Here is a 12,886-nt window from a genome sequence, read left to right on the forward strand (position 1 = left end):
CAGCATCTGTCTGGAAAGAGCAGCTGTCAGTTACAAAAACTCCTGTAACAAATGAAAACTTGCACGCCGGATCTCCACAAATAAAGATGAACTGTAATAAGATTGTGGACCACTAGAGCAAGGTTTTGAGAGGAAATAATAAATGCTAACAAAGTGGGATGTGTAACGCAGAAATAAATGATCCCCCCTCCCATTTTTGTATGAACCAAGTTTTGTTTCGAGCAGACATTTGACTGGAGTCTGTTAGACGAAGCAGGATATGCCAGAAACCATGTGGAGAGAGAGGCAAAATGGCCTCAAGCCAGGAGTCTCCAGGTGTATGTTGGCTCATCCTTTACTATGAAAACTCCTTTTTTTGTGTGGTGTGTGTGTGTGCGCGCGTGCTCAGTCATGTTCGGTTCTTTGCAACTCCAGGGACTGTAGTCCGTCAGGCTTCTCTGTCCATGGAATTTTCCAGGCGGGAATACCAGAGCGGGTTGCCATTTCCTTTGGGGGATCTTCCTGACCCGAGAATTGAACCGCATCTCTTTTGTGTCTCCTGGATTGGCAGGTGGATTCTTTAGCACTGGCTCCATCTGGGAAATCCATTTTTTGTGTGTGTTGCTCGTCTATTAATGACCAGTGGGGAAAAACTATTAAACATTGCCCATGCTGGTTTATGGGCTTCCTAGTTGGCACTATGATAAGGAGCCCACCTGCCAAGGCAGGAGATTTAAGAGACATAGATTTGATCCCTGGGTAGGGAAGATCCTCTGGGGGAGGAAATGGCAACCCACTCCAGTATACTTGCCAGGAGAATCCCATGGACAGAGGAGTCTGGTGGACTATGGTCTCACTTCAGTTCAGTTCAGTCACTCAGTCGTGTCCAACTCTTTGTGACCCATGGACTGCAGTATGCCAGGCTTCCCTGTCCATCACCAACTCCCGGAGCTTACTCAAATTTATTTCAGTGGAGTTGGTGATGCCATCCAACCATCTCATCCACTGTCGTCCCTTTCCACTCCTGCCTTCAGTCTTCCCAGCATCAGAGTCTTTTCCAAAGAGTCAGTTCTTTGCATCAGGTAGCCAAAGTATTGGAGTTTCAGCTTCATCAGCCCTTCTAATGAATATTCAGACTGATTTCCTTTAGGATGGACTGGTTGGATCTCCTTGCAGTCCAAGGGACTCTCAAGAGTCTTCTCGAACACCACAGTTCAAAAGCATCAATTCTTCGGCACTCAGCTTTCTTATAGTCCAACTCTCACATCCATACATGGCTGCTGGAAAAACCAAAGCTTTGACTCGACGGACCTTTGTTGGCAAAGTAATGTCTCTGCTTTTTAATATGCTGTCTAGGTTAGTCATAACTTTTCTTCCAAGGAGCAAGCATCTTTTTATTTCATGGCTGCAGTCACCATCTGCAGTGATTTCGGAGCTCCAAAAAATAAAGTCTGTCACTGTTTCCATTGTTTCCCTATCTGTTTGCCATGAAGTGATGGGATCAGATGCCATGATCTTAGTTTTCTGAATGTTGAGTTTTAAGCCAACTTTTTCACTCTCCTCTTTTACTTTCCTCAAGAGGCTCTTTAGTTCCCCTTTGCTTTCTGCCATAAGGGTGGTGTCATCTGCATATCTGAGGTTATTGATATTTCTCTCGGCAATCTTGATTCCAGCTTGTGCTTCATCCAGTCTAGCATTTCTCATGATATCGTCTACATATACGTTAAATAAGCAGGGTGACAATATACAGCCTTGATGTGCTCCTTTCCTGATTATAAACCAGTCTGTTGTTCCATGTCCAGTTCTAACTGTTGCTTCTTGACTGGCATAAAGATTTCTTAGGAGGCAGGTCAGGTGGTCCGGTATTCCTTTCTCTTTCAGAATTTTCCACAGTTTGTTGTTACCCACACAGTCAAAGGTTTTGGCATAGTCAATAAAGCAGAAATAGATGTTTTTCTGGAACTCACTCACTTTTTCAATAATCCAACAGACTGTGATCTATAGGGTCATAAAGAGATGGACACAACTGAAGTGACTTAACATGCATGCACATGCTGGTTTTGGATATTTTGTCTTTTGATTTCTATAAACCGAGTGACACTTGTAATTGGAGAGTTATCAACTTTTTTTTTTTGGGGATACATTATTTAAGATGACACATTTTTAAGAAAGATGGTTGTGAATTAGAGTCCTAAACAAAGAAAAAATAAAATAAGGTCCATGTTTTGGATGTTTCATTTTCACAGTCAGAGAATATGAATAAAAAAAGTAATTGGCAAAGATGACTTTCTTACTTGTTTAAAATTATTTAAAGATGTCTTCCTTTTGTATTGGTTCTTTTGTCTTTCAGACTAATTTTTGCAACTCTCATTTTGCCATGTTTATGCCTACAAGATGAAAAAACATTCGCATACTAAATCATAGAAATTTTAGTATTATGGAGTTATCTGAATTATTTCATTAAATTTCATTTTCTAAGATAGAGGAAAGTTGATGTGATAAACTGTTAAAATACATGTTATTGGTTTATTATAAAATATGAGTACTGTTTCGTTCTAAAGAAGTAATGTAAGTCAGTCTATTATAGCTTTAGTGTATCTTGAATCTTAATAAAAGCTGTTTTATAAGTAGGTAGATTTAACATTTAAATAATCATTGATGAATTTCAAAGCATAACAGAGGGATGAATTTGGAAGTGATGGATATTTTTAGCCACATGAAGGGTTATTTTTTTGTAAATTGGTATTTTTCTGCTTAAATGAATACAAAGATACAGGGTTGCTTTAGGAAAAAGACATACTTACCTTGAAAGCTATTAATCTCTCTTAATTCAGTGACCTTAACAAATAACTGTGTAACCTACTTAAATAGATTATTTTATAGCATCATTTCCTATTCAATATGTGTTGTTAACTTTTTAATTTCCTGCTAGTTACCTTTGGAACCATATCCTAAAATGGAAATGTATTGCCAGCAAAAGGCTGAAAAGTAACTTCAAAGGTATTTTCGAGGTAAAAAAAAATGTGCTTTTTTCCAGAGAAGTATATCAGAGAATTCCCTGGTAGCAATGGACTTCTCAGGCCAGAAAACCAGAGTTATAGAAAATCCCACTGAAGCCCTTTCCGTTGCAGTTGAAGAAGGACTAGCTTGGAGGGTACAGATTAGCTTCCTGTTCTTCAAAATGTTTATGATTTGAATTTGTTTCACCCCGAAAGTTGAAATTTGTTTCCCACTTCCTTATGCAGAAAAAAGGATGTTTACGCCTGGGCAGTCACGGTAGCCCCACCGCGTCTTCACAGAGCTCTGCCACAAACATGGGTATGTCTGTGCAGTCACTGCGGCCAGCTGGGTGGGAAGGCTGCATTTAGACGTAGTCACCGAGGGGCGAGGGTCAGAGTACATGTAACTAGACTGTGATCATTGCAAACAAATCTTGTATTACCCCACTTTATTTCTTCAGCTATCCACCGGTCCCAACCATGGTTTCACCACAAAATTTCTAGAGAGGAAGCTCAGCGATTAATTATTCAGCAAGGTCTAGTGGATGGGTAAGTTAGATTTTGAATAGCACTGATTTTTGATTTCTCCTATAATCAGCAATTACTTATTCAACACACAGAGAGAGTTTTGATTTCAGCTCAATGAAAAGAAGTGACTTTGTGCTGTAAGGATGGTTGCCGCTGAATCCTAGCAATACCTAGACAATACCTGTTACATAGTGGTTGCATAGTCTTTGTCCATAAAGAAAAGAGTTGAATAGGATTCTCTGGTCTTAAACAGTGATAGTTAATATTTTGCCATTCTGTGCATCTCAGATATTAATTGATGGGGCAAAAGCTGAACACGTTTTGGCCTGTCAACATTTTGATTTGAATTGATTAGTACGGTGGCAAAGTATGGTTTGTGTCATGACAGAACCACATCTTACAAAACCATGAACCACATCTTACATGTTACACATTTTTTAAGTTTGATGGAGGGTGTGTTAAAGTAAAATATAAAAGTAAAGTAAAAAGCTGTTTCTTATGTACTTAGATTATGCCATGTTTTTCTGTTTACATCCCATTTCTTTCCTCTAAATTTTAACAGTTTCAAGTAATATAAACCTATGAAAATAGTACTTTTTGATTCTTCTCATGTTATCTTTTAGTGGGAGACCATAGAAGACACAGGAGAAGCAGAAAATTTATTATGCAAGATTTATAGTCTAAAAAATTTTGTTCTTCTCAAATTACTCAGTGTTATAGATACTTCCTATAATATAATATTAGCTGAATTTTATTCCTAAATGCAGTACAAATGAAGGAGGTTGTATTGAGGTTTGGATGGGAAATAAAACCAGCATCAATTTAAACAAGTGGTAATGGGTGGGCTGCTCTCTATAGGGTCACATAGAGTCGGACATGACTGCAGCGACTTAGCAGCAGCAGCAGCAATGGGATCTTATATCTTCAAGGGTTGGATTAAGATGATGGCAAGATTTCAAGGTGATTTAATATAGACATTTGGACAAAAATGCATTTTCATGTAGAAGATTATTAATAGCAAGTCAGCATTTCAGTAGACTCTAAATAAGAAAAGATTTCAATATACTCTGCATGGAACTAGATCTTTTTAGATTAAATCTGAACAATCAGCGGAATTACCATCTGATAAGACCAATAAAAGAAATAAATTACAAAGAATTGTCAAAATATCTTGGAGGATTATAATTTTCCTTATTTCTGAGCCCAGTTTTTTTAATTGAATGACATAACTGCATAAAGAATGAGAGTATCGTTACGTTTACGTTTTTTAATTTTTAAAAAATGGTTTTTGGTATTCCTTTTGGAAAGATGTGATGCAGTCAGGCAGTCCACTAGGGGGTAGTGTTGATCCACTCAGAAACCAGGAATGGGGCGAGACTTAGAGCTTGACTGACCATTCCCTTGTCAGACTCCCTTTTGTCCCATCTCCCAGAGATGTAATGTCAGAATCACACAGCACAGATGCAATGAATAATCTTGTCAGACGTCTGTGATGGCTCACATTTGGCTGTCTTTCCCCAGGCAGAGTGAGATTAGTATTGGAGTCACCAGTGGGGACTATTGGCACAGTCTGTTTGCCAGCAATTATTACAAAGATGGTGATGCACTGAGTTGCCAGTTAATAAGAATCCACGCCTGGCCACATTTTTCTTAGGCCATTAGGACGTGTCTTGTTTTTCTAGCTTGTTATAGAGACTTTATGCTACCCTTTTCAAGGTTGAAGTAAATGTTGTTTGGGTGTTTCTTTTACTAAAAATATTTTGCTCAAACATTTAATAAATGATTTCACGATTGATTTTTTAGAATATATTCACTTCTCAGTTTCAGTTGTATGTAATAGTAGGAACCAGAATAAAAAAAAAAGTATCCAGTATAGAAGAGTGGGTTTAAAATTTTTTAATTCTAAAAATTTTCTTTCTGCAGGACCTTACATGACCCAGAAGAAACAATATGTTAGAGTTGCATATGATTATCCAACTTCCCACTGGAAAAAGGACTTGGCAATAATTGTTGATGCCAGCATAGCTTTATATTGGTTATTGTGAGGAAAAAATCTGACAAATGACTGTGTATTTATCCTATTAAAATTAAATTAGTTCCAATGATAGTTTTTTAGTATTAGAGTATATCATGCCATATTGTTTACCATGTTGGATAATCCCATCACTGAATACACAGTAAAGGAAAACTCTGGCTACATTTAGGAATATACTTCCTGGATTTGATATAGGCTATCTTTCTATGAAATCCATGAATAAATATAGAAAAATATTGAAATTCCTTCTCTCTCTTTAGAGTTTTCTTGGTACGGGATAGTCAGAGTAACCCCAAAACTTTTGTACTGTCAATGAGTCATGGACAAAAAATAAAGCACTTTCAAATTATACCAGTAAGTATTTGTGATTTCTTATTCGTGTATTAGAGATGATCTTAATGCATAAGCTTTTGGAGACTTTAGTTTTCTTTGGTTCTTTTATTAAATATAATATGGGAGCTTGTGCTTTGACTAGAGTTAACTATGGCAGAAATGGTTTTATGAGTCTGAATTAATATAAGAAATACAGGAATTGTAAAAATTAAATTTCCCTTTTCTCATGAAATATGATTTGGTAATATTGTATAGACCCCATGCCACCTATTATTAAAAGGGCACTGAAAATTCTTTCTCCTGAAATCTACTAGTGGTTGTTTAAAAACCATTATCTTTAAGCCCGTTCTCCTCTCTTGTCCCAAAAATGTTTTTTTGTAGTTTTGTTTATAATCATCATTATGGATATGTAAGCAGGTGTTGTAGCACTGGAGATCATTATTTAAACTATTCTGAACACCTTTTAAAAATGTAATTCTGCTTCCAGGTGGCACAGCTTGCTTTGAGATTTGTTGTTGTTGTTGTTATTATTGCTTCTGCTGTGTGTGTGTGTGTGTATACACATGCGTGCATGTATGTATGCATGTGATCTGTGTATTAGAACCAGATTGTGTGGAACAGAGATCCAGTCTACTTTTAAGAAAGTATTAACATGAAATTGCTAAGTTGCTAGTGTTTTCTTTTTTCAAATGAACTCTTTTTGAAATTATCCAATCCATATGAAGTTTCTTCCTGACTGCATTTGATTATGTGAGTGACATCCCTGGCAAGTTATGAATTGCTTAATGCCCGAAGATCTCAATGCAAAGGGGAAAAAAAACCCAAACCAACCTGTCATTCCATTAACATAATGTTTGACTGACTGCTCCAGAATCAATTTACTGATACAAATTCCAGTGGATATTCATTTTTAAATATACAAAGTGAGGGTTTAGGTAGACAGCAATTAGAAATTTAAATTATTTTTTGAGGGTAGGCATAACAAAATTTTTTGTTTATTCCTACACTAAATAGTGCAGATTTCTCACTGTGTACTGTATTGATTCAGACTTGTCCTACTATTCTAACTACAGAACGTTAAGAGAATTAAAGATACGGGAAGTAGAGCCACACCGTACCTTGGGATCAGATGATATTTCCTTTAGATGCAAGTAAAGTTACAAAAAAGAAGTGGATGTGCCAAAATCTTCTTTTCACTGTCCTTTAGTATTATAAATGTGTCAGTTCTGGCATTTGAACATGCAGTGTGCAATAGAACATGATTGACTTTCTGAGTACTTTTTTCCCTTCTTACTGGTTTGTTGGTTTTCCTGTTTCAGGTGGAAGATGATGGTGAGATGTTCCACACTCTTGATGATGGACATACAAGATTTACGGATCTAATCCAGTTGGTGGAGTTCTATCAACTCAATAAGGGCGTTCTTCCTTGCAAGCTGAAACATTATTGTGCTAGGATTGCACTTTAGCCAAACCAGAAGTGACTTCTTAAACTGTTGAGGAAAAATAACTCAAGAAAAAGACCATAAATAAGGGTGAAGGCATTGCCATGGTGAAAATAATCTATTTCACCTACAATTACAAAAAATAGTTTGTACATTACAAATAATTCAAGATTTGGATTGACATTACCTTCATCATTTAAAAATTCATTAGTTAAAATTAAACCTCAGAAAAAAATGATTTGGTGTGTTCTTGTGTGATTTTACATTATTATAATATTTTCTTCAAATATGCATAATTTAGACATCTTTCTGTCCTTATTTACTATAGCAGCATTAGAATTCTCAACCACAAAATGTGAAAAAAATTTGAGGCTCAGAATGAATTATTTGTGGACTGAATTTCAATTATACCACTGTTTTTATAACTTAAGAAGTATGACAAAAATTCAAGTTATCAATTAAAAGAAGCTACTCGCAACCTGTTAATAAAACTAAAAACTATTTTGAATTGTATATTTTCTGAGTTTATTATAACCTTAAGATCAAATCATATTTTGAAATAACAGCTGAAATTTTTTTGAAATATATTGATTTTTCAGAATGACTTTTATTACATATTAAATTATTAATTATACCATAATATTTACACTGGTATTGTACCTATCAGTGACATTATTTATTGCATTTTTTTCATTTATTTAAGGATTGACTGTGACTATCTACCTATTTTTAAGAAAATGATCAAAATGTAGACGGGATTTAGATAATTTGCACATGCTTTCTCATGGCATATAAATTTATGACAGTGTAACATTTTCACAGTAATATTTCCCATTTGCCCCATGCTGTAACTTTCAGAAGGTTCTTTAGATCCTTATACAGCTAGATCATTAACCTGATCAAAATGTTAAAATCAAAGATATAAAAATCTATTAAGATTCAAATAGGTAAATCCAAGCTATTCTCTTTTCATACCCCCTTTTCCGTTTCTTACCTTGGCAACATCAGTATGAAAGACAAAGGTTTCGGAAAGTTGTGACACCAGCCTCCCTTATCACCTCCCTGAGACCATATAGAAAGCTTTTGTTGGGATTCTATCTCTATTTTTCCTACTTTTTGTGAGAAGGGTATTCAGTGTTCTAAAAAAGGATGAGAAGTTAAACAGCAAAAAAAATTAACATAATACACAATGTTGCCCATCTGCTCTGATCCTTGTAAAACATTGTGGGAAAGTTAAGATTTTTTTAAGAATAATATTTCAAAAATGCATACTTTAATTTTAAATAAAAGCTATACATTTTTAGTAATAGAGCATCTGAAACATTCACAAAATGCTAATAAAATCAGCTGTTACTAGAAAAGAATTATTGACAGAATTTAAAAGTAGTCAATTTATTTTTAGCCAGTTCAAACCTAATTCTTAAAACACCGAAACTTAGAGCACAAATCTGATGTTATCAAAGATTGATCTGTCCATATATAGATATACCTATGGCTGATTCATGTTGATATTTGGCAGAAACCAATAAAATTCTGTAAAGCAATTATTCTTCAATCAAAACATAAATAAAAATCTTAAAAACACCATAAAAAAAGAGATAGATTTGGTGTCTTACAAAGGCTTGGATGATACACAGGATCTCTAAATAGTAGAGTAAGAGGTAAACACACTTGACTCTTTCAACCTTGTAGGATATCTCGGATTATTTCTGATTTATAAAAATACTTTATTTTGAATTGATATGCATTTTCTTGTTTTGCAGCAGGGTCAAATTGACAGTATCAGAAAATGTCCTGTTTTAAATGCTAGACTCTCATAAATTGACCAACTTGCACTTGTCTTCGCTATTGTGTCTCTAACTTCATTCATTATCTAAATTTATTATTGTGGAGCCCAGATTTTGTACATAATTGTCATTTTGATCTTAAAGCATGAACCAAGAAAAATTATGGAGGAAAGGTTGACATTATCCTTTCTGATTCTGTCTGGTAAAGAATTTTGAACAGGTGTTAATTAGTATATATACCTTATAGGAAATTAAATCTGAGAGTGTCAGATACATCCAGAGTTAGTACAGTATTAAAATGAATTTCCAAGAAAAATAGAAATTACCTTTGGGTTACTTTTCATTTTTGTTTAGCCAAATTCTTCTTGTTGTTCAGTTGATAAATCGTGTCTGACTCTTTGTGACCCCATGGACTGCAGCACGCCAGGCTTCCCTGTCCTTTGCCATCTCCCAGAGCTGGCTCAAACTCATGTCCAATAAGTCAGGGATGTCATCCAACCATCTTATCTTCTGTTGTCCCCTTCTCCTCCTGCCTTCAATCTTTCCCAGCATCAGGGTCTTTTCCAAAGAGTTCTTAACATCAAGTGGCCAAAGAATGGGAGTTTCAGTTTAAGCATCAGTCCTCCCAATGATTATTCAGGGTTGATTTCCTTAAGACTGACTGGTTTGATCTCCTTGCTGCTATCACACCATTTTTGGATTAGGATTAGGACAGATTAGCTGTGTTTTCTTCTTTTTTTTGCTATTCATATGTTAGAGGTAGTGTACAGTACTAGAAAGAATGAAAGAAAAAGCTGATCTGGTACATCCACATTGTTCTGTTTCATTTTTTTTATATGGGAGAATTATTTATTTTGAAACATTCAGGAGACCTATTTAGACAAGATCAAAATTACTAGGAGTGTTTAGTAATTTTTCTGAATTATCAGTTGGAGATTTTTGTCTTAGCTGTATTTTAGGGTGGTCAACATCAGTTAAGCAAGAGAATTCCAGAAAAACATCTGCTTCATTGACTATGCTAAAGCCTTTGACTGTGTGGATCACAACAAACTGTGGAAAATTCTTAAAGAGACGGGAATACCAGTCAACCTTACCTGCCTCCTGAGAAAACTATATGCAGGTCAAGAGCAACAGAACTGGACATGGGACAACAGACTGGTTCCAAATCAGGAAAGGAGTACCTCAAGGCTGTATATTATCACCTTGCCTATTTAACTTATACATAGAGTACATCAAGTGACATACTGTGCTAGATGAAGCTGAAGCTGGAATCAAGATTGCCGGGAGAAATACCAATAACCAGATATGCAGATGACACCACCCTTATGGCAGAAAGCAAAGAGGAACTAAAGAGTCTCTTGATAAAGGTGAAAGAGGAGAGTGAAAAAGTTGGCTTAAAACTCAACATTCAGAAAACTAAGATCATGGCATCCAGTACCATCAGTTCAGTTCAATTCAGTCGCTCAGTTGTGTCCAGCTCTGCGACCCCAGGTACTGCAGTACATCAGGCCTCCCTGTCCATCGCCAACTCCTGGAGTTTACTCAAACTCATGTCCACTGAGTTGGTGATGCCATCCAACCATCTCATCCTCTGTAATCCCCTTCTCCTCCCACCTTCAATCTTTCCCAGCATCAGGTCTTTTCAAACGAGTCGGCTCTTCGCATAAGTTGGCCAAAGTATTGGAGTGTCAGCTTCGGCATCAGTCCTTCCAGTGAACACCCAGGACTGATCTGCTTTAGGGTGGACTGGTTGGATCTTCTTGCAGTCCAAGGGATTCTCAAGGGTCTTCTCCAACATCACAGTTCAAAAGCACCGATTCTTCAGCGACCAGCTTTCTTTATAGTCCAACTGGCACATCCATACATGACTACTGAAAAACTATAGCCTTGACTAGACAGACCTTTGTTGGCAAAGTAATGTCTCTGCTTTTCAATGTGCTGTCTAGGTTGGTCATAACTTTCCTTCCAAGGAGTAAGCACCTTTTAATTTCATGGCTGCAGTCACCATCTGCAGTGATTTTGGAGCTCCCCCAAAATAAAGTCTGCCACTGTTTCCACTGTTTGCCCATCTATTTGCCATGAAGTGCTGAGACTGGATGCCATGATCTTAGTTTTCTGAATGTTGAGTTATAAGCCAACTTTTTCACTCTCTTCTTTCATTTTCATCAAGAGGTTCTTTAGTTCTTCTTCACTTTCTGCCATAAGGGTGAAGTCATCTGCATATCTGAGTTTATTGATATTTCTCCCAGCAGTCTTGATTCCAGCTTGTACTTCATCCAGCCCAGCATTTTCCATGATGTACTCTGCATATAAGTTAAATAAGCAGGGTGATAATATATAGACCTGACATACTCCTTTTCCTATTTGGAACCAGTCTGTTGTTCCATGTCCAGTTCTAACTGTTGCTTCCTGACCTGCATACAGGTTTCTCAGGTGGTCTGGTATTCCCATCTCTTTCAGAATTTTCCACAGTTTATTGTGATCCACACAGTCAAAGGCTTTGGCATAGTCAATAAAGCAGAAATAGATGTTTTTCTGGAACTCTCTTGCTCTTCGATAATCCAGTGGATGTTGGCAATTTGATCTCTGCTTCCTCTGCCTTTTCTAAAACCAGCTTGAACATCTGGAAGTTCACGGTTCAAGTATTGCTGAAGTCTGTCTTGGAGAATTTTGAGCATTACTTTACTAGTGTATGAGATGAGTGCAGTTTTGCGGTAGTTTGAGCATTCTTTGGCATTGCCTTTCTTTGGGATTGGAATGAAAACTGACCTTTTCCAGCCCTGTGGCCACTGCTGAGTTTTCCAAATTTGCTGGCATATTAAGTGCAGCACATTCACTGCATCATCTTTTAGGATTTGAAATAATTCAACTGGAATTCCATAACCCCCACTAGCTTTGTTTGTAGTGATGCTTCCTAAAGCCCACTTGACTTCACATTCCAGGATGTCTGGCTCTAGATGAGTGATCACACCATCGTGGTTGACTGGGTCACGAAGATCTTTTTTGTGCAGTTCTGTGTATTTTTGCCACCTCTTAATATCTTCTGCTTCCGTTAGGTCCATACCATTTCTGTCCTTTATTGAGCCCATCTTTGCATGAGATGTTCCCTTGGTATCTCTAATTTTTTTGAAGAGATCTCTAGTCTTTCCCATTCTACTGATTTCCTCTATTTCTTTGCAATGATCGCTGATGAAGGCTTTTTTATCTCTTCTTGCTATTTTTTGGAACTCTGCATTCAAATGGGTATATCTTTCCTTTTCTCCTTTGCTTTTTGCTTCTCTTCTTTTCTCAGCTATTTGTAAGCCCCCCCCCCCCCCCCCCCCCGCTCCAGACAGCCATTTTGCTTTTTTGCATTTCTATTTCTTGGGGGTGATCTTGATCCCTGCCTCCTGTACAATGTCACGAACCTCCGTCCATAGTTCATCAGGCACTGTGTCTACCAGATCTAGTCCCTTAAATCTATTTCTCACTTGCACTGTATAATCATAAGGGATTTGATTTATGTCATACCTGAATGGTCTAGTGGTTTTCCCCACTTTCTTCAATTTAAGTCTGAATTTGGCAATAAGGAGTTCATGATCTGAGCCACAGTCAGCTCCCGGTCTTCTTTTTGCTGACTGTATAGAGCTTCTCCATCTTTGGCTGCAAAGAATATAATCAATCTGATTTCAGTGTTGACCATCTGGTGATGTCCGTGTGTAGAGTCATCTCTTGTGTTGTTGGAAGAGGGTGTTTGCTGTGACCAGTGCGTTCTCTTGGCAAAACTCTATTAGCCTTTGCCCT

The 12,886-nt window shown here is 36.9% G+C and overlaps 1 protein-coding gene across 2 annotated transcripts in view; it reads left to right on the forward strand.

Annotated features, from left to right (window-relative positions):
• GRB14 (growth factor receptor bound protein 14) overlaps positions 1 to 7,829 on the forward strand; it is a 122,078-nt gene extending 114,249 nt beyond the window's left edge. For both annotated transcript variants that reach the window (XM_061135192.1, XM_061135193.1), the window contains 5 exons: positions 3,017 to 3,133; positions 3,225 to 3,297; positions 3,440 to 3,527; positions 5,802 to 5,895; positions 7,194 to 7,829. In XM_061135192.1, coding sequence (XP_060991175.1) covers positions 3,017 to 3,133; positions 3,225 to 3,297; positions 3,440 to 3,527; positions 5,802 to 5,895; positions 7,194 to 7,340 — 519 coding nt within the window. In that variant the 3' untranslated portion in view covers positions 7,341 to 7,829. The remainder of the gene's footprint in view (positions 1 to 3,016; positions 3,134 to 3,224; positions 3,298 to 3,439; positions 3,528 to 5,801; positions 5,896 to 7,193) is intronic.
• The last annotated feature ends 5,057 nt before the right edge of the window (positions 7,830 to 12,886 follow it).

The sequence above is a fragment of the Dama dama genome, chromosome 33, assembly GCF_033118175.1.
Source record: "Dama dama isolate Ldn47 chromosome 33, ASM3311817v1, whole genome shotgun sequence".
Classification (NCBI taxonomy): Eukaryota; Metazoa; Chordata; class Mammalia; order Artiodactyla; family Cervidae; genus Dama; species Dama dama.